A 25680-nucleotide genomic window follows, 5' to 3' on the forward strand; every position below is an offset into this window, starting at 1 on the left:
GGCGGTGGGAAGAGTAGGAGAGACCCAGGATGGTTGTAAGGCAGAAGCCCCTGGCAGCTTTAGAGTTCTCCCTCTGGGAGTGGACTTGGGAGCAGAGCACAAGCTAAGCCAGCAGAGAGATGGGGAAAGAAGAGGATGGGTGTGGCCCAGCTCACATCCACTAAGTTGGTTTTTCTTCTAGGGCAAGGAGGGTCCTAAAGAAACTCATATTTGCTGTAGACTTGTCAGGCTGGACCGGCTCCTCTAACACGGGAGCCAGCTGGGCAGCTGGGCAAATGTGGTCCCCCTGTCACTCATTGTCTCTTGCAAGGGGCTGCACGGGAGTTGGCTTACCCTGTTCTCTGTTTTCCTAGAGTCTGTCATAGGGAACTGCATGGACAGAAGTTCTCCTGGACAAGCAGTGGAGCTGCTGGATCACAACGGGCTTGGGTATCCAACACGGCCCTCTGCCAGTGAGCACCTCAGGTCCCGGACCCTGCAGAGACACCACACAATCCAGAACAGCGACGATGCTTACGTATGTTGGCCCCTCCCGCTGCTTTGAGGTGGGAAGATGGCAGTCCCAACCAGAAAGCAGAGTATCCCCTCAGCGTCCAGCCTTTTGCCAGCTGTGCAAGTTTTGTTTTGTTTTCCAGTCTTCCTAACAGACCAGCCTTACCTCTGGTATTTTCCCAGAAGAATCTTTCATCCAAATGTTAGAATTAGGAATCAAATGAGCTGACATCTGGGGTCTTAAACTCCCCAGAAATCTAAACCCAGGCCCCAACATCTGAACCCTTAGTTTTTGATTCATTTCTGGCAGCTGTTTTGCTGTCTCTGGCTTTCTTAAGAACTGACTTGTTAGCCAGGCACAGTAGCACACACCTGTTCCTAGCACTCGGGGAGGCAGAGGCAGGTGGATCTCTGTGAGTTTGACACCAGCTTGGTCTACAGAGCTAGTGCCAAGACAGCCAAGACTAGACAGAGAAATCCTGTCTGGGAGGGGGCCTGGGGGAGAATTGACCTGTCACAGCAAAGTCTTGTCAAATGGGACACATGCAGCCTTGGCAGCACCTATGTGACGCCAGCCAGCCATTTGTGGCTCATCAAATGTGACTTTGTTAAAGTCACATAGAATTACAGATTTAGTTTTTCTGCCGTCACGGTTGCTCTCCACATGTGCAGCGGTTGCCACAAGGAGTCTTGGAAGAATGACCCCGGACACCCTCTGCTGCGCTGTAGTGGGAGCGGGGATTCCCTGAGAGTGGCATGTTGCCTGGCAGCCTCATTCCGTCTTACTGTGCTCTGCAGGTGCAGCTGGATACCCTTCCAGGAATGAGCCTGGTGGCAGGAAAGGCCCTGAGTTCCGCCCGGATGTCAGATGCGGTTCTCAGCCAGTCTTCACTCATGGGCAGCCAGCAGTTCCAGGATGGGGAAGATGAAGGTAAGGCCTTGCCCACAGGCACCCCTGAGTAGTTCCCAGAAGGACTGACTGCTCCAGGCTCCTGTGGAAATAGTTTACTGTGTGAGGTGCTGCACACAGTCTCGTTCTCTACGCATCCCCCTGAGTGTGCTTGTGTGAGGGGCTCTGGCGTCTGTCAGCACAGGGCCGTCTTAGTCCAAGTTCAGTGCTGCAGCAGGATGCACTTTCAGTAATGGCTTTCTTTCGGCTTCTCATTAGAGGGCCTCGTACCCTAGTGGAACATTTCTGTGTCTCCGTAGAGCTGCGGCAGGAGACTGTAAAGCGGCCTGGTAATATACAGGCCCACCCTTTTCTAAGCTCTACAGCTAAAGCCCTTAGCCTTCCTGATCGCAAGTCCTCATCTGTGAAGATGACAAGAGGGCCCACGTCCTAGCTAGTGTCCTGAGGGCACTGGCCTACTGGGGGTAGACTGTTCATTAGCATGATGCCCAGGAGAAGTGTCCTGGGCTGGTGCTCACCACAGTTGTCCTTCCTGCTAACTTCAAGAAAAAACAACTGAGGGGTTTCTCATCTTCTCTCTCAGGTGTCAGACGCTCAGAAGCGTGGTGAGGAGGGGAGATGGTCAGGAAGGGCCCCTCAAGTCTGCAGGGCCTACTGTGGCCTGAGTCGGCAGTGCTGCCAGCTACCTCCTCAGCCTCTTCTGTCCCACTTGCTCCCTTCCCCCACCAACCTCACATGTTCTTTTTGGTCTTGCAGAATGTGGGGTGATCCTGGGAGGCCACGAGCACCCAGGCCTGACTGATGGCAGCCAGCATTTAAACTCCTCTCGCTATCCATCTACGTGTGTTACAGACATCCTGCTCAGCCACAAGCACCCCGAGGTCTCCTTCAGCATGGAGCAGGCCGGCGTGTAACAAGCTATATCAAGTGAGTGCCACCCTGGCCAGGGCCCAGGCAGCCCTGTGGCCCTGTGCCAGGCCCTGATGCCCTCGGCATATTCTTTCCATGTGCGGTACCTGGTGAACTTGAGTGTCACTCTTTCCGAGCATCCTTCCCACCTGCCAGTTTGTTCATTAAGGACTGTGTTAGCTCTGAGGTGGGCTGAGGTGTTTACTATCGAGGAAAGGCACGTGGCCCACCTTGTGTTATGAGAGCCAGTGAGCTACCACTTCAAAGGACAGTGACCTTTGGCCTCTAAAAGAGCTCATCTTTATACCCCATTCCTCAAGGGTGAAACCCAACCAAAAAAAGCCAGATCCAGCCATGCTCCTTCATTGGTTGTTTTGTTGTTGCTGTGGTTTTGTGTTGGCATTTCCATGTTGGGCACAGACCCCAGGGCTGTGCAAGCACTCTACCACAGAACCGCAGGCCGAGCCCCAGCTGGACTTCCTAAGGAATAAGCAAAGGATACATAGCCCAAGACCCGTGCTGGAAAGGTGGGGGGCTGGTGTAGCACAGCTTGCGTGCGCGCTAGCTACCGTCAGCTCTGCCTCTACAGGGACAGAGAGACTTGAGGGCAGTGACGCCACCGGCAGAGGCACGGCAGAGCCTCAGTGGGGCTAGGCTCATACAGTGACACCTAAAAAAGACTTTCCTGAGGGCTTGCTGGCCTGTGGCCCACCGATAGAATGCAGCATGGGTGCGCAGGGCCTTGGGTCGTCCCAGCCCCAGTACCATTAGAGAGGGTGGGGCATGACACTGAAGAGCCATATCCCTCTCCTTCCGAGTAATCTTGTCTGCTTTGTAGGTCTGTGTACAGCTTGAGGAGGAGGCTGATACGAAACCAACAGTGTCCAGCAGTGTCGCACCACTTTGCCATCTGTGTCTCCGCCAGAACAGTGCCGCTCCTTTCCCCACCCTGGGCAACCAGTAGGCCGTCGCTTGGGTTGTGAGGGGTGTTTGCCGTGTTTGCTTGTATGGCCAAGGCACCAAGGAAATAAACAGGAAATCCGTGTTCTCCGTCCTATGTGAGCCAGCATCTGGAGTGCTTGAGTTGAGTTCTGGTGATGGAGGTTTGCTTGTGTTTTGTCCCAGGAATTTTCCTTTGGAGATGGTTTATTCTCTTTTCCTTCCCACCCCTCCTTTCTAGCTAGCTCTCTGTGTGTGTGTGCACATGCACTCGCGTGCGTGCGTGCATGCGTGTGCGTGTGCGTGTGTGTGTGTGTGTGTGTGTGTGTGTGTTTTGTTTTCTCCTCCATTTCTGAAGCAGAGGAGGCAGTAGTTAGTATTAAGGGGCTGAACCTCAGGACCCTCCCTTTTGCAGCCCTCGTCCCACACCAGCCTCTCTCCCTCTGCTCTGGTCTGCCGGGAACACAGGCTGGACCAGAGCTCGGTGGCTAAGAAAGGGAAGTGGCCCCTGCCTTTGGAGAATAAAGGAGAACAAGAAACCCGAGTCTGGAATCTGGCGCAGTCTCCTGCTGGCCTTTACTAGACCCATATCTGGCCCAGCAGAATTACATCAGATCCCAGTACGGACTGAATGGCCTGGTGCTGACGATTGCCAACCAGGATGGTTCAGCGTGGGCCCCTGTGGTGTGTGGCTCAGTTCCCCTGCAGTCACCGTCCAGTTAGTCCCTCCGGAGTGAACACCCAGCAGGGTTGCCCTGTGCTGTTTGCCTTGCCTCCATTCTCATTCTCTGCTACATTGTAAAAAGGACCGTTGGTCCACTCATGCGTGCATATATATGAGTGTGTATATATGCCCTTCCCTTGCAGCCTCTTTGTCACAGACAAGGATAGGAGGTTGTATGAGGTCCCTTAACCTCCTCCTCTTCCCTAGCATCCTCGGCCTCTACCTTTTAATTCTTGATCATGTAGGAATTGTTTTTGGTAAATGTTGATATTATTGTTATTATTGTTATTATTAATAAAGACAAAAAGGAATTTTTGTTTAAAAGAGAAATGTTTAACCAGATTCTGTGATAGCATTGAACTGTGGCTTGCACCTTCTGTTGGAAGTGTTTCCCTTGGCGTTGGCATCGTGAGCCGCTCTCCTCTGTGCCAGCGACGGATGTGGTGGCCTCCCTTCCCCAGCTGAAACCACGTATATGCAATAGCTAGTGTTCAGGTCATTCCCTTTATTTCTCTCTGCTGTCAGAAACCAAAGTCTTCTCTGCAGCCTGGCACAGAGCAAGGTCTGGGTCCTCTGCTGGTCTTCACAACCAGAGACAGGTGGCCCCTGGCCTGAGTCCCAGCCCTCGTTTCCGAGAGCTTGGTGCCCCCAGCCTCTGAATCTGCACAGAAGAAAGCCATTGCCTAGCATGGCATCCGGATGTTGCCAGCAGGGTCCCAACCCAGCATATCCTTTCCCACTGACACTGAAAGCTTGCTCCGGAGCCCACTGTCCCTTGAGTGGATTTGTTTTCAATGCAAGAGCTTTGCTGGGGACCTATTCCTGGATCCCATATCCTCCATCTCCCCTCCACTTCACCAGAAGTCTGACTTCCCAAGAAGCCTTGAAGAGCCATTGTTGGCTTCCAAGCTCAGTCCAATTCTGATGCCCCAGCCTCGCCCTGCTGCTCCCCACGCTCAGCCTAACCTGTTTACATGGTACTGGATTGATGGAAGAGCAGACACCCTCCAGAGCCACCCAGATGAAAGCCAGTGAGCCTATTAACCGTGCCATCTTGCGAACTATTTTCAAGATCACCATTGCTTTATATTGTAGTAACCAATATGCGCAGTATATGTTGAATGTATATGAATATACTTTGCTATTTCTGTTCTTTGAAAATGTAAGAAGTATTTTTTCCCTTCATTTCTGTTGAGCTTTAAAAAAAAAAAAAAGGATTAAAAAAAAAAATCTCCAGATTCAAGTTGCCAAGAGCTTCTGTCCTTGTCCATGTGGGACATTTACATTTACAACTTAGAAACTTGGTTGGATGGTAGGAGGTTGTGGAAATAAACACCTGATTATGTTCTAACACAGATATGTTGTTTGCCTGAAGGTTCAGAGTCTAGTTGGGAGAAGCACATGGGTGGAGGTGACACAGGTGTCTGGAGAAGTCCCTGGCTTAGGGTGGGGCTTTGAGCAGCACACTGTCTCTCCTTGCCTCTTGCCTTCTGATCCTGGCAAGTCAGCCTCACACTGTGTCCAGTCCAGGTACCTGTGTGGACTCTAACCCCTCACAGGGGACACAGTTTGTGTTTGCAGAGTTGGGTGGAAAATGGATTCCTCAAGGGGAAGGAGAGCCTTGAGTTGACCCTGGCTGGGACCGTCATGGGTGACCTCAATCAGCTGAATGATGTGATGCTCAAGTGTGGGACAGAAGGACTTTTCCTGTTGCTTTTCTCTGTTCCTGGGTCCCAGTACAGGGCAGAATTTACAGGGGTCCCAGGCACTGCCGAGAGAGCTGAAGTCTTGTGAGGAGAAAGCTCAGTGGTTAAGAGCATCAGCTTCCCACAACTCATACCGCCTAGCACTGCAGTTCTAACGGATCCGACATGCCCCACAGGCTCTTATGTACAGATGGCATACACTGGGGTACAAAAGCCTTTAAAAGGAGGACACGTAGGAAAGCCCAAAGTCACAATGGGACCGCTCAGGGCAGAAGGTACCTTCTCAGGTGAGTCTCTGGAGGTCCTGAAGCTGTGCACACTCCTGTAGACAGAGGCGAGCTGGCTTTGCCACCGGCGATGGACCCTCATGAGGGGCCGCACCCTCAAGGTCACCAGGTACCTTTGGCTAGAGTAGGGTGGGTACCCAGAGGCAGCAGGATCCACTCTCTTGGATCCAAACTTGGGTATCTCCGGGTCCCAGGGAGGAGACATTCTGGCTGACTGTGCAGGAGGCAGGAACAACTTCCTCACCATAACAGGGCTGTCAAAACGGGAAACGCTGGGAGTCCAGTGTGCTGAGGGAGACCCTCCGCAGCCCCGGGTCCCCACATCTGCTAGCACCATCCCTTATCAGGTACGTAGTCCCAGAAGGGACTGTCGCCAGTGAGGGCCTATGCCTTTCGGTGACCCTTTGCCAGTCTGAGAAGCTTTGGTGTACCAATGTCATTCATTCAGTCAATGTTTGGCATCTCTGGATTTTGATGGAAGTTTCTATGTTATCTGAAAAGCAGGAGACTAGGATAACAAAAGAAAAAAGAAAGAATAACTTGTCTAAAATAAAAATGTCTGGTTAAACCAGAGCAACGGAGCTAGGAAAAGCCTAACCTGAAGGCATATAGAATGTTATGGAAGGTCAGAGTATGTATAAAAAGCCAGAGGGCATATGAACTGTATTTGCATTGGCTTCTCATACCTGCAAATAATTATTTGGAAAGGAACTATGAAATATGTTGAATTTTGACAATATTAGGTTAATTTTGGTTTGTTTTCTTCATTTAAAAGGCTGGTGATTCTTCAGTGCAGAATCTTTGCTTATGCTCTTTACAGAGGGAAAGAGAACTGCAGCTCCACGTCAGCCCAGGGTTATACTGACGATCAGTTCAAGTCATTGTATGAAATATATCCCCAATGAAAGTAAAAAATGTTAAAGGCTATAAATAAATTAATTGAATGACTTTATAAAATAAAAATCACTGGCCATAAGGCCTATTCAGGCTAACAAAGACATATTTAAAGATATATATTTAACCTTCTTTTTACTAACAGTATTAAGCGATAGCTTTTTTCTTTTTTTTTTTTTTTTTGTAAACTGGGTCATACAGGGAACAATTATATTCTGTTGCAATGTGTCATATGGAAGTCAGGGAAGATCCTAGCCTCTATATTTAGAGATCTTAATGTTCAAGGAACTTTAGTTCAATGGCTATCATTTTATTATGAACTGTTAAAGATTATTGAAACATGCAGATTGTCAATTGCCTCATGGATGGTTGTATTAACTTACTGCAGATTATTGAAGATAACTGGGAGATGCAAATTGATGGTCAGCCATAGCAGGCAATCAGATGGCTGATGGCTAATAAAGAGGAAGGAATAATTTTTTTCAAGCAACCAACATATAAAAATGTTAATGTTACTATTGATGTTCAGACCTTGCATAATAAAATATTTAACATTCAAAGTTATAATAAAAGATAAATTATTAAATCTACTCTTATAAACTTTATTGACACTAGGTTATATTTTTGTTACATCACACTATGTATCCTTTTAAGATACTGTATCTATATAATTCTTAAAAGTGTTATATGCAGTTCTAGTCCTTTTGAAAGCTTCTATAAACTGTTTAGGATAATTAAGAAATACAAATTGATAGTTAATCAAACTTATGGTTTTGTTAGGTACTAATTCAATTGATCACAGATGTTTTCTAACTAAATCAGTTAGTACATAACTAGAAACAAACAGTTAGAGAGATAAACAGATGGTCTCCAAACCTCAGAGATCTACGGAATATGGCATGTAAAGATATTCTATTAATTTGGAAGTCTTTTGACAATGAGATATGTCAGCTTCTGGCAGCACCCCCTTTCAACTTCAAAGAAGATGATGAGCATCAAAAAACGTTTTTCTCATTTCAGAGATGGGTTCATATATGGCAAAGTAGTCACTGGACAAGAAAATGCCATTGCTTTTATTACAGACAGAATACTGGACAAACTGGGCACAACAGTTCCCAGCTATATGGCACCATCTCAAAGTTGAGGGCCAAGAATGTTCCTAGCAGCTTTGAGCTGCAGTTTTCTGACAGGTAGAATACCAAGAGAAAAGACCCTGCCTCCGACCTTACAGGAATGTCTCCAGTTTGCTGGTAGAAAGTGAGTTGAGGACAGCAGAACTAAGCAAATGTTAGGCTCAATTAGGTTTAGCCACCAGGATTTCAGTAATGAGCCAAGGAAAAAGTTAAGACTGTAGGAAGCAGCCTGGAGGCTAGCAGATAAGCTTCTCAGATTCCTGACCCCCAGCCCCCAGAGCTCATGGAAGCTACTCCTCCCACAGGCCTCTGGGACTGGTTTCAACCTGGAAAAGATGCCCTGTATCACAGCACCTGCAAGCTAGGCACCTGCCTGCCCCATTTCTGCTGCCAGCAGCTGGGGTCACAGCCTACGGCATAATAAGCAAATGTGTTCATGGCAGTGAAATCGGGATTCTGAGACACAGAATAGTTGCCATTTACTGTTGATTACCTTTCAACAGTTTTGCTTGAAATGCATTCAAATTCCATGGTTAACAGCACAAATCTGGCTCTGGAGTTCAGAAGTTCAACGCATGGTTAAAAGCATGGTATCATCGGGGTAGTGTCCCGTCTGAAAACTGCTCTTCAGGAAAATATGCACCTTCCCTTCCTTCCTCCACCATCCATGGATGGGCAGCCCAACCCCCCTGGCTCATCACCCCCACACTCACACTGCTTTCCCTCGTTCCCATTCTCACAGTTCTCCTTGGCTTGGGTCCTCCTGCCTCCTCTTGCATAACGAAGGACCCTCGTGATTACTGTGCCCTCTGGATAGCCCAGGCTACTCCTGAGCTCAAGCCGCCTTATCACATTTGCCATGTTGGGCAAAAGGCACAGGCTCCCAGCATTAGGAAGCGCACACACATCTTTTCCATCCCGTCATTCTGCTTCCCACACGGTGACTGGGATCATAAGGAAGGCATGACATGTCCTGCCACTATCTCCCCTTGGCAGATAAGCCCCGGGGTGGGGAGGTTATGTAACCTGTCCAGGTCACCTGGCGAATAAGTTGCAGAGCTCAGGGGTTCAAACCAAGGTTCTCTCTGGTAACAAAGCCTCCTGGGGTGGGAGCGGCCTGGAGCCCAGCCACTCCCAGAGCTAGTGAACAGACTCCAGGCTGGTTTCTAGAGAGCCGGGGAGTTTCCTAGGGAGATGGGCAGGGTACATTCCTACCCTGGGTCCCAAGTGCAGAGACCTGGGCTCGAAGTCCATCCTTACCTCTAAGGCTGAGAGATGAGGGACATAGCAAATTCCTTCCATTCTCAGTCAGTTCCTCTTTTGGAAGAAAGTTCATAGGAGAGGACCCAACAGATGGGCTCAAAAGTTCCTTTTAGCTTGGAAAGTCACAGCTTCCATGATGAGGTTTTTATGGATGATCTGTGGTTTGTGAGATATGCTCAATGTAGCCTAGGTTGGCCTCAGTCTTGCTATGTAGCCAAGGCTGTGATCTCCCAAGTGCAAGGACTGAGGACATGCGCCACCACTCAGCCCCCCAAACCCAGCTCCCCAGCTCTCCCAAACTGAGGCTTGAGCCTAGGCCCTCACCACTCTGGGAAGGCATATCATCACTGAACATCAGCCCCTTTTGTTGGTCATCGTATATGATGAGGCTGTCTTTGGAGGGGAGGCTGGCTAACTGTCAACACATAACAAGAACATTGGCAACTCGAAGGTCTGGGATAAAAACTCCATAATAGACTCCTTGACCAACATGGGGACGGGTTTCCGTTCCCAGAGAAAGACACACACACACACACACACACACACACACACACACACACACTTTAAAGCTAGGCTTGGTGGCATGTTCTAGCACTTGGAAGGATGAGGTAGGATTATCTTGAGTTAGGGCTGGACTTGAGCTCCACAGAAAGACCTTGTCACCTAAAGGAAAGAACGAGGGAGGAAGCTGACAACTCTATGCTGGCCTCTGTCACGTCTTCTGAAGCACCGGAGGGGTCTTCACCCTCAGCCTGGAGCCCTGGGCCCCTCTACATTTCACCCAGGCAATTTCCTGGCGCCTCCACTGTTCTTGGCTTTAGGGTTGGGAGGCCTATCAGGATGCCTCTGCAGAGAGAGGCACCCCCTACCTGGCGGACCAGGGTGAGGTGGTAGGAACAACTCCTCGGAATGCAAAAAAAAATTGGGGGGTGGAGATATGACTGCAGGAGCACAAACTTCCCCACCCCACCCTGCTCCAGGCTCAGAGGGCAGCAAAAACACACAGGAGCACAGGAGATGGCGCAACTGCGTCACCCCTGGGAAGCCCCTCGAGTCTGTAGCCACGCCCCCGCTGCCCCCACCTGAACCCTTGATCCCAGCTCTGCAGCCCCCGCAGCTTCCTGTTTGCCCGTTCTGTTTGCCTGGCCTACAGAGCTGATCCTTGAACTCTTAAGTTCCACATAGTCAGGAAAAGTAGGCAGTGACAGGGCCGGGGATGAGCTTATCAGTCTTGCAGCCCAGCCCCTGCCTATGGACATATATAGGCCAGGGAAGAAGAGCTGGACACCCAGAGACTATTGGAGAGCTCCAGCCAGGTAAGTACTGCTACCTGTCCTAGTGCTGGCTCCCTCGTGCCTCCCAGTTGACGCCTCGCTCTGTCCAAACCAGTACTGTGGCTGTCTGGGACCCCCTTTCACTCTAGACCCTTCCCTCCACTGGTTTGAATGTGGCATGCAAGTGTGGAGCATGACAGTCATTTTCGTGGGTTTCAGCCCAGCCTTCTTCTTCAGGTCACCCACACTCTTAGGATGAAAGCTGTGGTCCTGGCCGTGGCCCTGGTCTTCCTGACAGGTAGGTGCCTCTTGGCTTCCATGGATTACCTTCCTGGGCACAGAGAACAGAATTCTCCCTGCTCTCCTTCCCGACTCCAGGTCTAACATTTCAGCTCAGACCCAGCCCAGAGCTGGCCTTGACATGTGTCTCCCCCTCACCCCCAGGGAGCCAGGCTCGGCACTTCTGGCAGCAAGACGACCCCCAGACCCCATGGGACAGAGTGAAGGACTTCGCCACGGTGTATGTGGATGCTGTCAAAGACAGTGGCAGAGAATATGTAGCCCAGTTTGAAAGCTCTGCCTTGGGCAAACAGCTGAAGTAAGGAACAACCCAGCCTGGGGCTTGGAGCAGGGCAAGGGCTGCCCATCCAGGGTGGGCAGAGGAGCCTGGGAGAAGATGCTGCAACTGACGATGTCCTCACCTGATGTCCTCACCTGCGCTCCCACCAGTTGGGCACCACAGCAGGTTCCAGTGGAGGAATAGGGATGGGATTCATGTGGCTGTTGGGTAACCACACCACCTGTGCAAAATCCCTTCCTCCGGGTAACCCCGGGTTCTGGTCAACACCAACCCCAACTGTGTCCTTGGTGCCTCAGGCCTTGTGTACAAAGGGATGTGGGGGGAAGGTTGGGAGTTAGAGGGGCGCATGAAGGAAACTAGGATCATAGCAGCTGCACATTTGGGGAGGGGTGGCACCCAGGTCGGACCCCACGTATCACAGGTCTGCAGACCTGGGGCAGTACAGGATACCTGGGGCCATGTCTCAACAGTTCTCTCACTCTCCAGCATGAATCTCCTGGAGAACTGGGACACCTTGGGCACGACCGTTGGTCGCCTGCAGGAACAGCTGGGCCCGGTGACTGAAGAGTTCTGGAAAAACCTGGAAAAGGACACAGATGCGTTAAGGTTGGAGTTGAACAAGGACCTGGAGAAAGTGAAGGAGAGGGTGCAGCCCTACCTGGACCAATTCCAGAACCAGTGGCAGGAGGAGATGGCGCTCTACCGCCAGAAGGTGGAGCCTCTGGGCCTCGAGCTGCGCGACGAGGCGCGCGAGAAGTTGCAGGCGCTGCAAAGTAAGCTGATCCCTATAGGCGAGGAAATTCGTGACCGCATGCGCGTGCGTGTAGACGCGCTGCGCAGAGATTTGGGTCCCTACAGCGAAAACATGCGCGAGCGCGTGGCCCAGCGCTTGGCAGAGCTCAAGAACAGCCCCACCCTGGCGGACTACCAAACCAAGGCCAGGGAACAACTGAGGGCGCTTGGTGACAAGACCAGACCCGTGCTGGAGGACCTGCGCCAGGGCCTGATGCCTGTGCTGGAGAGCTTTAAGACCAGATTCTTGAGTATTGTCGAAGAGGCCAGCCAGAAGATTAGCGGCCAGTGAGGCGCCCGCCTCCGCTCCCCACCCCTGCATTGGCTTTCTTACAATAAACCTTTCTAAAGTGGGATAGCTTCTTTCTTTGGGGGACAGAGAGGACGCTAAGGGGACATCCAGGGATGCGGGAACGTGGTGCTGTGTAGGGCAACTCAGCTCTCCAAGCTCTCTCAAGCTGGGCGCCTAGCTGGGTTAGAGTGTGAGACAGAATCGCTCTCCTAAGAAGGTTCTGAGGGAAATAGGTAGCCAGGCAAAACTACAGGGAGGCCCTTGAAAAGTGCCGTAACCCAGTTGGGAGTGGCTGGGAATAGGGCTGGCTTTGAGAGGACAGGTCTCTTGTGCAAGGAGTGTGTCTAGATGGGATCCACATGGGCCCTAGAGCCAGGATTCCTTAAGGAGCTGTAGAGACTTGAATTACTGGGCAGGTGCAGAGAAAATGCCTGGAGCTCATTCACTGACCCCGATGTCTCAGCGAACACCTTCCTTTTCCTTCTCCCTGGGGCAAGACCCCTGCGCAGTTTCCCCACCCAGAAACTGGCAGGCTGTGGAAGACAGAGTCACAGCGGCTGCAGGCTGGGTACACACTTTGCCATGCTGGTTGCCACGTTTATTAGAGAGGCCTTCATGGCCATCTCTAAAGCCTGAATGCCTTTAAGTATACCTCAGCTGGGGAAGCTGAAGCTGGGAGGTCCGAAGTCAGTCACTGAGAGGAAAGGTGGGACAGGATGTGGTATTTACTTTAAAAAAAAGAAGAAGAAGAAGAAGAAGAAGAAGAAGAAGAAGAAGAAGAAGAAGAAGAAGAAGAAGAAGAAGAAGAAGAAAGAAAAGAGAGAGAGAAAGAAAGAAAGAAAAAAACAAAACTTTTATTACATTGGGCTGAGTGGAGGCACTTGCCACCAAACCTGAGAACCTGACTTCAATACATGGGACACACACACACAGTATAATTTAAAATATTTAAAATTTTAGCCAGCTGAGTGGCGCACAACTTTAATTCCAGCACTCAGGAATTACGAAGCACGAAGATCTCTGACTTTGAGGTCAACCTGGTCTACAGAGTGAGTTCCAGGACAGTCGGGTACACAGAGAAACCCCATCTCAAAAACCAAAACCAAAACCAAATACTTTAAAATATTTAAATTTTTATTAGACTAATTTAGCGTGTGCGGATTTTCACATCCTCAGAACATGAGTGATACTGAGAGGACACTTTGCAGGAGTCGGTTCTCTTCCTCCCACATGGATCCCAGGGGTCAAACTGGGGCCACCAGGATTAGTTTAGCAAGTGCCTTTGCCAGCGAGTTTAAGATCTTGCCAGTTCTTCTTTATTCATTTTATTTGGAGACAGTGTCTCCAGTAGCCTAGACTGGTCTCAGATAATCTTTCTGCCTCCATTTCCCAAGGGCTGGGGTAACAAAGATAAACACCAAGTTTAGTCAGTACTGGGGCTGAGCCCCAGAGCTCTGTGGACACTAGGTAAGCACTCTACCAACTTATACCAAGCCCAGGTTGTAGGTTATTTAGACTAGCACCTGTTGTAGGAACCCAAAATTACTTTCTTTCTTTTTTTTTTAAGTGTAACCAAGTTTACGTGATGAGGGTATATGTGGACACATTCTCACAGCAGCAGCCTTTCTCTCACTCAGCTGGCCCCTCTTCATGCTCCTGTTGGTGTGTGGGTCGTCTTCACACACCTGGAGAGTCCTGAAGGGGTGGGTTTTAAAATCCCTCATCATGCAGAACTACAACAGGTAGCAAGCCAGGTTTGGGTGGGAAGGTTTCTAGGTGTGGACACTGAGATTACCAGCTCTGGGTAACCAGGAAGTGAAGCCCCCGATGGGTTTGCAGAGAGAACACAGGCCAGGCTGAGAGTTGCACCAATACTGTCTGGAAAGGAGCCTCCAACACCTGGCCGAGGCTTTTCCCATGCCAATAAAGTGGAAAATGGCTGGCTGGCCCTGCCGTGTGCTTGCTGATGATCCCAGGGCAGTCACTGTCACTCTCGGAGCAATGGTCTTCTATTCTTTAGTGTGGGAGGCCAGCTTTGTGACCCTGGATCTCTGTGAAGTGAGCGGTTAGGGGTGGTGGGAACATAGTAAACAGGCCTGTTGGGATCCTGAGGATGCTGCCTCTCCATTCTAGTCTAAGATCAGCCAGTTTTAGCTATCACAGGGAGGACTGTTTACCAGCCCCATGAGGTGTGCAGAGGTGTGCCACCAGCTTTTAGACACTCTGGCATTTTATTTTCACAGCAAACCTGCAGTGGAGGGGCGGAGCATACCCACTTTGTTTTGTTTTTTTTTAAGATTTATTTATTTTTTATACATTATTCTGCCTGCATGTGTACCTGCGCACCAGAAGAGGGCACCAGACCTTACTACAGATGGTTATGAGCCACCATGTGGTTGTGGGGAATTGAACTCAGAACCTTTGGAAGAACAGCCACTGTTCTTAACCTCTGAGCCATCTCTCCAGTCCCCTCCCCTCACTTTGTTCTTAAGAAATGGAAGCAGCAGTCAGATGCCTGTAATCCCAGTGCTCGGGAGACAGAGGCAGGCGGATCTCTGTGAGTTCGAGGCCAGCCAGGTAAACACAGAGAAACCCTGTCTCAAAAAACCAAATGAATGAATGAATGAATGAATGAATGAATGAACCAGGCAGCCTGTGCCATGCAATCCAGCTGCACAGGTTTGGTGCTCTCATCTGACCTTAACTCTGAAGGTAACATAAAAGTGCTAGCTGGACAGAAGCCACTCTCAAGTCACAGACTGTGATTGCAAGTCTGTTCCCTGATTTGATCTTTTGCACAATCCCATCAAATCCAGCAGGTAGGCAGGGCTAGTCCTACTTACAAAAGAATAAACACCCCCAAGTGACCAATGAGGTACAGCCCCAAACCCACCCATTCAACAGGCCTAGCTCATCCCTATGCCCAGACATCAAGGCACATGGGACACCCCCTTTGGCAGCTTCTCATCCAGCTTTATTAGGGGCAGCATGTTCAGGTGAGGTCTGGAGAGGGGTGAAGACATGAGAGTACTTTCCCCTTAAAGCAACCTTCAGGAGCCACCTGGAAGGCCCCCGGGGGAGGCAGCAGGATGGGGGCATGGGCACATTTGGGACACAGAGGTCTCAAGGCTCAGGCTCTAGAGATGGTTGGGCCTCAAGGGTAGGACCCCAGAGGACAGTGAACTTGTCCGTAAACTTGTTCCAATAGCCTTTCAGGGAACTGAAGCCATTGTCCATCCAGCCCCTGAGGGATAAAGCGGTAAGAGGCATCCATAGAGATGTGTGTGAGAAGTTCCCAAGACAGACGCATTGCATCCAGGGGCCCACTGGCTCTCTAAGCCACCCAGCACCATGCCAGAATCGCCTGCAGCCACCTCCCAGGACAGAAGAGATGGAAAAGGGGCAAGAAACCCCACCTTCATCAAGGTTGGCTCAGACCTTCATGGCTGCCCCCCGCCAACCAACCAACCCCTCTTGGGCCTGAGGCACCAAGCACTGGAGATGTGGACACTTAAGGCCAGCTTGCCTTGGGAGTCCATACAAATAGTGTCCCGGAGGTGTCCCATTTGGTGGCTCTAAGGGAGTGGGGTAGGGGTTGGGGAGTAGCCTCTCAGTGGAAAAATTACTGGAGGGTCCCTGAGCTATGTGACCTGGGCAGATCACCTCATTTCCCTGACCCACAGTTTTCTCGTTTCCAAACCTGGGGAGAAAATACCCTCCCTACAGCCTGCTCCGGGGACAGGGAATGTTTGCAAACATCTCTTTGCTATGTAAGTAACTATCAAATGTCAAGCAAAGCCATTGTTGAGGGTGGGGGTTGAGGATGGGGGTGGGGTTGAGGAGTAATAGTGGGGCAGAGAGACACCTAACTCAGATTGTGCCCAGGCCTGGAAACAGGGCAGACCGCTGCAACACAGGCTAAAAGTAGGTCGGGTAGGCCTCCCAGGGCCAGCCCTGGGCCCCTCGCTCAGAGAAGAAAACCTACAGCAAGGGCTAAATGATCCTCAGGCTGCTCCAAGGAGAAGCAGAGGAGACAGAGGAGGGCTGTGGGCTTTGCTGTCATCTCAGCCACAGTATCCAGTGAAGGCCCCTTGAGGGCCCAGAAGCTTAGATAGGCCCAGGCCCTGATAAACTTGGCGGGGTGTGGGGGGCACAGGCTCTGTGCCAGGGTCTCAGCACCAGAGCAGGGGTGAGGGGAGAGGGAACAGAAAAAGAGGCCAGTGAGCATACCTGGCCTGTGCAGCCATTTCAGACGGCTGCACGCTGCTTAGTGCATCCTGGACCGTCTTGGTGGCTTGTTCCATGTAGCTCTGCACAGAGCCCAGCAGCAAGGGCACCTCTGTCTTGTTAGCTCCTGCAAGAGAGCAGAGCTGAGCCATGCCAGCTCTCCCAGCCTCCCCTTACTAGGGAAGGGTTGCCAGACCAGCTCCCACAGAAAGCCCAGCCCACTCCCCACCAGCTTACGGGCAGATGCCAGGAGAGCCAAGAAGGCCGCGATAAGGAGCATCCGGGGCTGCATGGCACCTTCGCACCTGCGGGAGATGATCTTGTGAGAAGATACTGTGAGAGGATCTGCTACAACAAAGCCCTTCTCTGGAGGACACCATGGCCCCCACAGTGAAGCCCAAGCCTTTTCTGCTACTGGTATTGGTATCAGCTCTCAGACAGGGAACTATAGGAGACCCAGGCTCCAGGGTAGGGTGGAAGGTGGAGTATAAAAACCCTCTACAGAGCAGGACATCTACCCATTCTCTGCCCTGATGTACTAGGATACATCAAGTTTCTGCCCCCCCTCTAGACCTCAGTGTTTCTGTCTTTGGTAGGTACGGATATCAAAGGCTTGTAATTGCTCTGAGCATGCCGAGCAAGGAACAGCATGACCCAGTTCCAGTCAGCTCTGCTACCGCTCAGTGAAAAACCTGGGGGTGAGGATTCATAGTAGGCAGATGCCATTGACCCAATGGCCTCCCTTTCCTCAGCTTCTAGCCCTTCCCCACCAGCCAGGAACCCGAAAGTGGAGACCACTCCTGGCTCCCGAGCCTTCTGTAGGCCAGGTGGCAGGGTAGCAAGAGCTTCCTCCAGCTCTCTGTCCCCTCCCTCCCTTCACATTACCTGGAGTAGCTAGCTGCTTCTAGGAATAAACTGAGCGGCAAGCGGGGAGGGCTCTGACCTGTTTTATATCAGCCCAGGATGGGACAGCGGGCACTGAAGGTCCAGCGAGCTGGCCAAAGGTCACCTGCTGAGCAGCTCAGACCAGAGCCAGAGGCAGAGAGGCCATGCAGCTAGCTGCCAGAGGAATTGAGAAATCCTCCAAGATTGCCCATGCTATTCACCTCCACCTCCGCAACCAAGGGCTCAGCCACTGGCTCCCTTAGATGAGGCTGGTGAGACAGAGAAAAGTTTAGGGACAAGCCTCAGACCTCAGGCCAACCTTAGCCCTTCACACCTGACAGACCCAGCTCTCCCAACAAAGCTCAGACAACAGCCTGGAGCCAGTGACAGGCTTATTCACAGAAGCCACTTGAAAGCCTCATGGAAGAACGAAATCTGTGGTGCAGCCATAGACTAGCAATGGCAGAATTGAGGTGGGAATTGGCAAAGTGAAGGTCCCCCTAGACATTGACCCACGGCTACATTCCCAACAGTCTCCTCTATCATCTCTGGGCAGGGGTTGGTGAGAGCAGGACAAAGATCATGCTAAGCCCAAGGCCTTTGCTCCCTCCCCCCATATGCTTCATCTTGCCCTCTGGACCCATTGATAGTACCCTGGGATGGGAGCAGGGCTCACGGTTCGATAATATCTGACCCCTACGTGACCGCTGGCTGTGAGAACCTGGAAGCAGCAAGATATAGAAAGGCCGTTCACAAAGGTGAGGGTGAAGGAGGCGCTGTGGGGCAGACAGCTTCCCAAGAGGGACCTTAGGCTTCTTGAAACTGAGATGTCCCTGAGCAATCACTGACAACTACAGCCCAGAGCACATCGTCTTTGGGTGCAAAGACTTTGGAGCCAAGAAATCCCAGGATTTGTTTTCTTTCTTTCTTCCTTTCTTTCTTTCTTTCCTTCTTTCTTCTTGTCAAAACAGGGTTTCTTTGTTTAGCCTTGGCTATCTTGAAACTCACTCTGTAGACCAGCCTGGCCTTGAACTCACTGAGATCCATCTATCCATCTACCTCCTGCGTGCTGGGATTATAGCTGCGCACTGCCCTACCCCACCCCTGGCAATGAAATCCCAGGTTTAAATGATACCTTTGGGGTGGGGGAAATAACCCACTTGGGCAAAATGCTTGTCTTGCAAGTATGACAGTTGTAGAAGAATGCTGCCTGAAACTGACCTCTGGCCTCCACAGGCATGCATATCACACACACACACACAAACACACACACACACACACACACACACACACACGAACAAATAAGGAACTGATGCCTTTGACACTGACTCATGTGGTCTGTGGTCAGAAATGTACCCATCTGTTAATGGGGACAGGATGCTGATTTCTCAGAGTGTGGAGAAATATACAGCAGCAGAAAAGGGCTCACCATCTTCCCACCTCCTTGACACTGAAAGCCCAGCCAGACACAGGAGGGGGTATCTGTGCAGAATTCAGGCCTCGTAGCCGGCAGCGTCCTCTATGTATGAAATCTCAACCCGGGAAAGGAGCATGGCTTTGCCCTCTGAATTCTTTATCTTTGGCTGAGATTTGAAACTCATCTATCAGAAAGTCATTCTTTTGGCATAAGACTGTTGTCTGGGGTGGCTGTGATTGTGTTTGCTCATGAGTACAGCCTCAGGAAACAGGTAGGAAGAGCATGTGTTTGGAGGTCAGCCTGGACTACTGTGACTCTGTGTCAAAGACAAAACGAAAAATAGTTCGTGTCCTGTTCAAATGTAAGTTGTCCGAATCCTGTGACTTAGACATTGCTACCTAAATTTTATGGCTGAAAAGCAAAGGCCCAGTGGAGAGAGGCCTACTCAACACATATCACCCAGTGACGGGAGACCTGGGCTCTAGCACCTGAGCTGGTCCTTGGCAGCCATTTATACCTAAGCTTCCTCTGAGAAAAGTTCTTGCTGAAGCTGAGACGGAAGGAAGGTGATTAGGAGGTACCAGGATTGGGCACTGCATGTGGCGGAGAGAGCTGTTATGTCATTTTCTCTCCTCAGCCTGGTTCTTGCCCTGAGGCAAAGGGCACAACAGGAATCAGATCCCAGAGTGGGGTGTGGTACCAGGTCCTTGGCTCTGAGATGCTATAACAGGCTAACGGGGTCATTATCCATTGGCGTGGAGGGTTTTAGAAGCCTGCCATCACCCCTGTACAGAACATGGCCACGGAGTCAGGAAAAGTCAAAAGCTGCCTGTCGGTGGGATACTCAGCTGCACGGAGAACTTAGCTGGCATGCAGGAGATACCTTGAGACCTGGGCCTGGGACTTAGCCCCTTCCAAAGTACTTGTGTCCTCTCAACCATCCAGCTTGGGCCTTAGGAGGAGGCCTCTTGGTGGCTTTCTGGCCTAGAGTCCTCTTGGGAGAGGACTCTGTTCTTGATTCGCAAACCCAGGCCTAGGGAGGAACCAGCTGTGGGTGGGTGCCATAGTCTCTTTTCCTATTGCTATGATACAGTATCCTGAGAAAAATAAGTTGAGGGGGTTATCCTGCCTCACATATGGGGAAGTCACCGTGGCAGGAGCTTGAAGCAGCTGGTCACATCACACATACAATTAAAAGCAAAGAGCCATGAAATATTAGTTCTCAGCTCAGCTTGCTAGCTCCATTTTACATAGTCTAGGCTCCCTCACCAAAGACCTCACTCCCAGGTGATTCAAGATTCTGTCAAATTGACGGTTAAAATTGAGCATCACAGTGGGGAAGAAATCTCGAATGGATGGACTGAGACTGGCTGGCCCTCAAGGGTGGACTGCCAGCCTACTTCTGTTTGGCTAAGAGCAGGTTGGGTGCATGAGAGTCCCGAGGGCTCTGCTCTAGATAGATGGTATATAGCTATAAGCCTCACTGGCCATGGACTCTGTATGAGCCCAAGCAAGAAGAGTGAGGGTCAGACTGAGACATGAATACCAAGACCACTTGATCCTCTGTGCCCAAGGCTGACTATCATGCCGTCTATTCTTTTCCCCAGCAGCTGGGACATGGGCATTCTCGATTTCCCCAGCCACCTGTACAAATTACCTACAGCTGCCTATGAAGCACGTCTCACTGTTGGAGAAGTCAATATACTCATTTATGCCACGCCAGGAGGTCACACACCCTCCCTGCCAGGGCTGGTGCATGCATGAGTGCTGGGCACACAGCATGCGTGAGGCCTCAGTCTCTTAGCGCAGAGCCAAGTTCTGTGCCCGTGGAAAACTCAGATACCTACACAAAGCTGTCCGACCATCACTGGCAGCCACCCGTGAACGAGCTTAGGTAACACAGATGGGTCTTCTCAGAGAGGATACAAATGGGCAAGCACCTCTGCACCTGTCCCACGCTGGTGGCACCTGGTACTCGGACTGTAGGTCCACGGGGTGGAGCTGTAGCTGAGCTGTCCCATGTGACTCATCCCCGTCACTTCTGCCCTTTGGGCCCAGCACAGGCTGGACCAGGCCTAGTTTGGTAAAGCAGGATGGGGACCAATGGGTCAATGGTACAGTGGAGAGACCTTTTAGAGGCAAGACATGGCTGACATTCGGTGGGAACCTCCAGGAAGCCAGATCATCTCGCAGGACCTTCAGAAGCGAGACCCAAGGGGCTTATGAGACTCATCCAAGGCCACACACCACAGTCTGTGTGGAATCCAGGTGCAAACCCGCAAGATGACTCAGTGGGGTAAAGTCACCAGGCCTGATGACATCAGTTCATTATCCTGGCACCCAAATGATAGGAGAGAACAGACTTCATCAAGTTGTCATCTGACCTCTATACATTATTATGATGTATGCAGCATACCCATCCCCACCAAATATTAGTAAATAAATCCATTAATTTGCATTTATTTCTTTATTTATTGTTTATTTGGTTTTGAGACAGGGTTTCTCTGTGGAGCCCTGGCTATACTGGAACTTGCTCCATAGTCCAGGCTGGCCTTGAACTCACAGAGATCCGCCAGCCTCCACCTCCTGAGTGCTGGGATTAAAGGCATGGGACACCACACACACACACACACACACACACACGGCATAAATTAATTTTTTAAAACTCCCTAAGCGTGGCTGCTCTGGAAAGGACTGATCCTGGCCACTGGAGGAAGCCGTGGGGAGCGTGGTGGTGTGGCGGGGACTCAGCAGAGGAGGGCATTTAGCTGACTTCAGTCCCATAAGACAAGTCTGTCTGGACACATTAAAAAAAAAAATGGCCAGGCGGTAGTGGTGCACACCTTTAATCCCAGCACTCAGGAGGCAGAGGCAGGCAGGTCTCTGAGTTCTAGTCCAGCCTGGTCTACAGAGTGAGTTCTAGGACAGCCAGAGAAACCCTGTCTCAGGAAAAATAAAAAATAAAAAATAAAAAGATGGTAACACAGCAAGTCAGCCAGGCACAACTGTGGTCTCTTCTAATGGCCCTCGTTTTCTCATTTCGAAAATATCTGTGGACAGCTGCCAACGGGACGACACGATGGGTGTCATCATGTAGTCCCTGGTTTAGTGTATCGAGGCCACACACTGACCACAGCCTGGCACCTTTCCCGTGGATGTCTGTCGTCTGCAACTGTTTGTGTGGACACATTTGGAGGCTCAACGGGAGGTCACAAGTGCACTTTTCACAGCAGTGTCTGTCACCTACGGTCACTCTAGCCCACTTGGTGACCCTCTGAGGGAAAGGGTGGCTCTCCTTTTGCCACTCTCTGGAGAGGATCAGCTTCTCTCTACCTCCCTGGCTCTGACCCACATAGAAAATCATTGTCATTGTTTTTGGCACTTACTGTGGGCTGAGCCCCCTGCACCCACTTCACAAGTGCCACATTACTTAACATAACAAAACTACACATTGGTCAAAGGAGAAACTGAGGCTTCAGGTAACTAGACTGAGGTGGCCCAGCTTAAGAGTCATAAGAGCACACGCGATGAACCCCTTCAATCCCGGGTTCTGATCCTCTCCTGCCCAAGGTTGTCACAGACACCTAAATCGCTGTTCACTGCCTGCTGCAGCCCTGAATGGGCCTAGCACCATCTCTGTAGCAGATGTTATGAGACAGAGTTTGGGTTGGTGGCAGCTGTCAAGGTGGGAGCTGTCTGTCTCACTGGAGTGGAAAAAGGAGACCTGTACCTTGTTCCACTAGCCTGGCACAGACCCAGGACCGCCAACAGGGCTGCCCCTGGGGCCTCAGTCCTGCTCAGGAAGTTCCCTAGACTCCCAGGCTGGCGCCTCCTGAAGCTCCTGGCTATCCTCTCAGCCTCCTGTAGAGGGTGGGGCTAGCCCAGCAAGGGCTGCTTCGCTCTGCTGCCTGTGCGCCTTCAGCTTCCACGTTGTCTTAGGGTCACTAAAGTCCAAGAGGTCTTCTGGGAGTGTGTCACCTTCCAACGTGGAGTCACACTGGGGAAGAGGCGGGGAAAGAGGGCTGGATGGGCTTTAAATGTGTGGCTGGCTCTGCCTGGAGTCATTCCTCGCAGGGACCCGGGAGAACGTTTCCATCCAGTTTGGCTGAGACTGTCCCAGCCCAGAGAGGAGCCCAGGATGTTCCTGAAGGCTGTGGTGTTGACCCTGGCCCTGGTGGCTGTCACTGGTGAGTAGACACAGCTCTCCAGCTATTGCAGCGCACGAGAGGCGGCAAGGAGAGCCAGCTCTAGAACTAGTGGACCACTCTGGGTAGCTTCGGTTTCCCCCAGCAGCTCACAGGAGAACAGGCTTTTGTTGGCACTGGCACTCCTTGGGTTATTCCAGAGATGGAAAAAGAGTTGGGCTATCCCCAGCTACAGCATCATCCAGCTCAGAGCTGAGGCAGGGGTCCAAGAGAGAGAGATGTACCCTCATGACTTATGTGCTTTTTGCTCTCCACCCAGGCACCCAGGCTGAGGTCAGTTCTGACCAGGTGGCCACTGTGATGTGGAACTACTTCACCCAGATAAGCAACAATGCCAAGGAGGCTGTGGAAGAACTCCAGAAGTCAGATGTCACCCAGAAGCTCAAGTGAGTGGGCCTAGCCTGCAAGGCTAGGCTTTCCTGAAGGTCATAGCTGACCTTAGAGTTGGGACATCAGCACTTGGGAATCCTTCCCTCCTCGCTAGAGGGATTCGAGCCTCTCTGGACCTAGAGCTTCCCTGTAAACAGGGAAATTGGAACCAGTGACCCATCCTTATAGTATCTTCCTATTTTTGTGTGCTAGAGTTTGGTAAAATAGCCAAATCCCAGCAGAAGCTCTTGGTACAAAGAGAAGGGAGACACGTCCCGTTGAGGACACGAGGTGCCTGTTGCAATCAGGAGGGAGGGGGTTGGGGTATTTGGGGATCCTCGGAGCACATGCAAGAACATCAGAACCCTGTGCCCCTGGAAGATAGTTGCACAATGTGACCCTGGGCTGGGAGAGATGTCAAAGTCCAGTCCGATTCTTTATCCACAAGGAAAGGAAAGCAAAGTTCTAAGAGTCACATGGTGGGAAGATAAGGAGGCTGAGGCTCAGCAGAACCCTTGCAGATAAAAAGCCAAAGTCACACTAAAATCATAGTGGATTTCCTGAAAGCATGACCCACCCCAGAGAGGGCCACAGGGACAAGATGGAGGTCTCAATTCCCAAGGACACCCTCCTGACCCAGGCAGGTGACAGAGCTGAGCGTTCTACAAATGTATCTAATGCCAAGTGTAATGGTGCTTCTTTCTCTCCATCCCCTCTCTGAAGTACCCTCTTCCAAGACAACTTCGGGAACATGAACTCGTATGCTGATGACCTGCAGAAGCTGGTTCCCTTTGCCCTAGAACTGAGTGAACGCCTAGCCAAGGATGCAGAGAACGCGAAGCGAGAGATTCAGAAGGAGCTGGAGGAGCTCCGCGACCGCATGATGCCCCATGCCAACATGGTGAGCCAGACGATCGGGGACAACGTGCAGAAGCTGCAGCAGCACCTGAAGCCCTTCGTGGTGGACCTGAAAACGCAGGCCAACACGCAGATGCTGGAACTGAAGCGCCAGATGGCTCCCTACATGCTGAAAATGCAGGCCACAGTGCAGGAGAATGTAGACAACCTGCAGGCCTCCATGATGCCCGTTGCCAATGAGTTAAAGGAAAAGTTCGACCGGAATGTGGAAGAGCTCAAGGGGCGCCTGATCCCCCAAGCCAACGAGCTGAAGGCCACAATCGACCAGAACCTGGAGGATTTGCGCCGTGGCCTGGCCCCTCTTGCAGTGGGTGTGCAGGAGAAACTCAACCACCAGTTGGAGGGCCTGGCCTTCCAGATGAAGAAGAACACCGAGGAGCTCCAGACCAAGGTCTCCACCAACATCGACCAGCTGCAGAAGAAGCTGGCCCCAATGGTGGAAGATGTACGCAGCAAGCTAAAGGGCAACACGGAGGGGCTGCAGAAGTCTCTGGAGGACCTGAACAGACAGCTGGACCAGCAGGTGGAGGAGTTCCGGCGCACTGTGGAGCCCTTGGGGGAGATGTTCAACAAGGCCCTGGTACAGCAAATGGAGCAGTTCAGGCAGCAGCTGGGCTCCAACTCGGGGGACGTGGAGAGCCACTTGAGCTTCCTGGAGAAGAGCCTGAGGGAAAAGGTCAACTCCTTTATGGGAACCCTGGAGAAAAAGGAGAGCTCAGACCAGCCCCTGTCCCTCCAGGTCCCAGAGCAGGTCCAGGAGCAGGTACAGTCCAGCCCGCTGGAGAGCTGAGCTGTCCCTGGTGCTCTCAGCCCATCACAGCCGCAGACACCTGCCCTGCCCCACCACCTGTCTGTCAATCTGTCCCTAAGCACTTCTTGTACCAGCTGGAGGACACATGTCCTGTGCAAGATGATGAGACATCTCTCTACTCAATAAAGCTACTGAGAAATTAGCCCCATCAGGTTGTTGTGTGATTCCTTGTTGCTAACCTGAGGTAGGGAGGAGAGCAAAGCTTGGGGAAGTGAGCAACATCCAGCTAGGACTGGGGGACATGGGAGGGTGGGCAGGCAATGAATCTTAGGTAGAACAGGGGTTGGTGTGCTGGAGAGGAGAATGCAGAGAAGATGCCCCTCTGTTGGAAGCAAAACACACTCTCACTTATAGTCCTTTAGCAGTTATCAAATGCCCTCAAGGTCCCAGTCGAGATTCTGAGCCCCAGACAGTCAAAACAGCTTTTGGGGCAGTGTGTGCCCGGACACTGGGTTTCATGATGACAGGCTACCTGGAGGGCAGCCACACACAGTCCCTGAGTTTGAAGAGTTTACCCCACAGCAAGTTCCTTCTTGTCTGTGCTTGTGTACTTGAACTTACTTATATAGAGGTAAGCCACCCCACTCTATCCCGCTGCAAAGTGTTCATGCTTGCTTGGAAAATATCTCCACCTGTGGCTGGCTCTGTTGACT

The 25680-nt window shown here is 51.3% G+C and overlaps 4 protein-coding genes across 13 annotated transcripts in view; 3 read left to right on the top strand and 1 right to left on the bottom strand.

The window, feature by feature from the left end:
• Window positions 1-5212, top strand: part of Sik3 (SIK family kinase 3) — a 208178-nt gene extending 202966 nt beyond the window's left edge. For 3 of the 4 annotated variants that reach the window (XM_021639754.2, XM_021639756.2, XM_060373130.1), the window contains 4 exons: window positions 354-517; window positions 1291-1423; window positions 2159-2329; window positions 3150-5212. In XM_021639754.2, coding sequence (XP_021495429.1) covers window positions 354-517; window positions 1291-1423; window positions 2159-2316 — 455 coding nt within the window. In that variant the 3' untranslated portion in view covers window positions 2317-2329; window positions 3150-5212. The remainder of the gene's footprint in view (window positions 1-353; window positions 518-1290; window positions 1424-2158; window positions 2330-3149) is intronic. The other variant, XM_021639755.2, reaches the window with a different exon arrangement.
• Window positions 5213-10428: 5216 nt separating this feature from the next.
• On the top strand, window positions 10429-12257 carry Apoa1 (apolipoprotein A1). Of its 2 annotated transcripts, none has more exons than XM_021639760.2 (4): window positions 10429-10573; window positions 10769-10829; window positions 10976-11129; window positions 11598-12257. In XM_021639760.2, the coding sequence occupies exons 2-4, from the start codon at window positions 10787-10789 to the stop codon at window positions 12193-12195; spliced, it is 795 nt and encodes a 264-aa protein (XP_021495435.1). In that variant the 5' UTR covers window positions 10429-10573; window positions 10769-10786; the 3' UTR covers window positions 12196-12257. The 2 variants fall into 2 exon arrangements, with proteins under 2 accessions (XP_021495435.1, XP_021495436.1); XM_021639761.2 differs by having other exon boundaries at window positions 10458-10573; window positions 10751-10829.
• A 2890-nt stretch (window positions 12258-15147) lies between these two features.
• On the bottom strand, window positions 15148-17478 carry Apoc3 (apolipoprotein C3). 6 transcript variants are annotated; one of them, XM_060373163.1, is made up of 4 exons: window positions 17366-17478; window positions 16660-16727; window positions 16426-16549; window positions 15148-15439 (listed from the first exon to the last, which is right to left on the bottom strand). In XM_060373163.1, exons 2-4 carry the CDS (start codon window positions 16712-16714, stop codon window positions 15319-15321), a joined length of 300 nt encoding a protein of 99 aa, XP_060229146.1. In that variant the 5' UTR covers window positions 16715-16727; window positions 17366-17478; the 3' UTR covers window positions 15148-15318. The 6 variants fall into 6 exon arrangements, with proteins under 6 accessions (XP_060229146.1, XP_021495432.1, XP_021495433.1 ...); XM_021639757.2 differs by having other exon boundaries at window positions 17308-17434; XM_021639758.2 differs by lacking the exon at window positions 17366-17478 and adding an exon at window positions 17193-17284.
• A 5277-nt stretch (window positions 17479-22755) lies between these two features.
• On the top strand, window positions 22756-25175 carry Apoa4 (apolipoprotein A4). Its single transcript, XM_021639762.2, has 3 exons — window positions 22756-22911; window positions 23189-23315; window positions 24022-25175. Exons 1-3 carry the CDS (start codon window positions 22863-22865, stop codon window positions 25004-25006), a joined length of 1161 nt encoding a protein of 386 aa, XP_021495437.1. The 5' UTR covers window positions 22756-22862; the 3' UTR covers window positions 25007-25175.
• Window positions 25176-25680: the final 505 nt, after the last annotated feature.

Source organism: Meriones unguiculatus, chromosome 1 (assembly GCF_030254825.1).
Source record: "Meriones unguiculatus strain TT.TT164.6M chromosome 1, Bangor_MerUng_6.1, whole genome shotgun sequence".
NCBI lineage: Eukaryota > Metazoa > Chordata > Mammalia > Rodentia > Muridae > Meriones > Meriones unguiculatus.

Bases quoted from the DNA above. Each gene is read 5' to 3' on its own strand.
- Apoa4 (XM_021639762.2), top strand. From the start codon at position 22,863: ATGTTCCTGAAGGCTGTGGTGTTGACCCTGGCCCTGGTGGCTGTCACT. The intron at 22,912-23,188 runs GTGAGTAGACAC...CTCTCCACCCAG, and splicing joins GGCCCTGGTGGCTGTCACTG to GCACCCAGGCTGAGGTCAGT. The intron at 23,316-24,021 runs GTGAGTGGGCCT...CCCTCTCTGAAG, and splicing joins GATGTCACCCAGAAGCTCAA to TACCCTCTTCCAAGACAACT.
- Apoc3 (XM_060373163.1), bottom strand. From the start codon at position 16,714: ATGCAGCCCCGGATGCTCCTTATCGCGGCCTTCTTGGCTCTCCTGGCA. The intron at 16,550-16,659 runs GTAAGCTGGTGG...GCTCTCTTGCAG, and splicing joins GGCTCTCCTGGCATCTGCCC to GAGCTAACAAGACAGAGGTG. The intron at 15,440-16,425 runs GTATGCTCACTG...TTTATCCCTCAG, and splicing joins GAAATGGCTGCACAGGCCAG to GGGCTGGATGGACAATGGCT.
- Apoa1 (XM_021639760.2), top strand. From the start codon at position 10,787: ATGAAAGCTGTGGTCCTGGCCGTGGCCCTGGTCTTCCTGACAG. The intron at 10,830-10,975 runs GTAGGTGCCTCT...CCTCACCCCCAG, and splicing joins GGCCCTGGTCTTCCTGACAG to GGAGCCAGGCTCGGCACTTC. The intron at 11,130-11,597 runs GTAAGGAACAAC...CTCACTCTCCAG, and splicing joins GCCTTGGGCAAACAGCTGAA to CATGAATCTCCTGGAGAACT.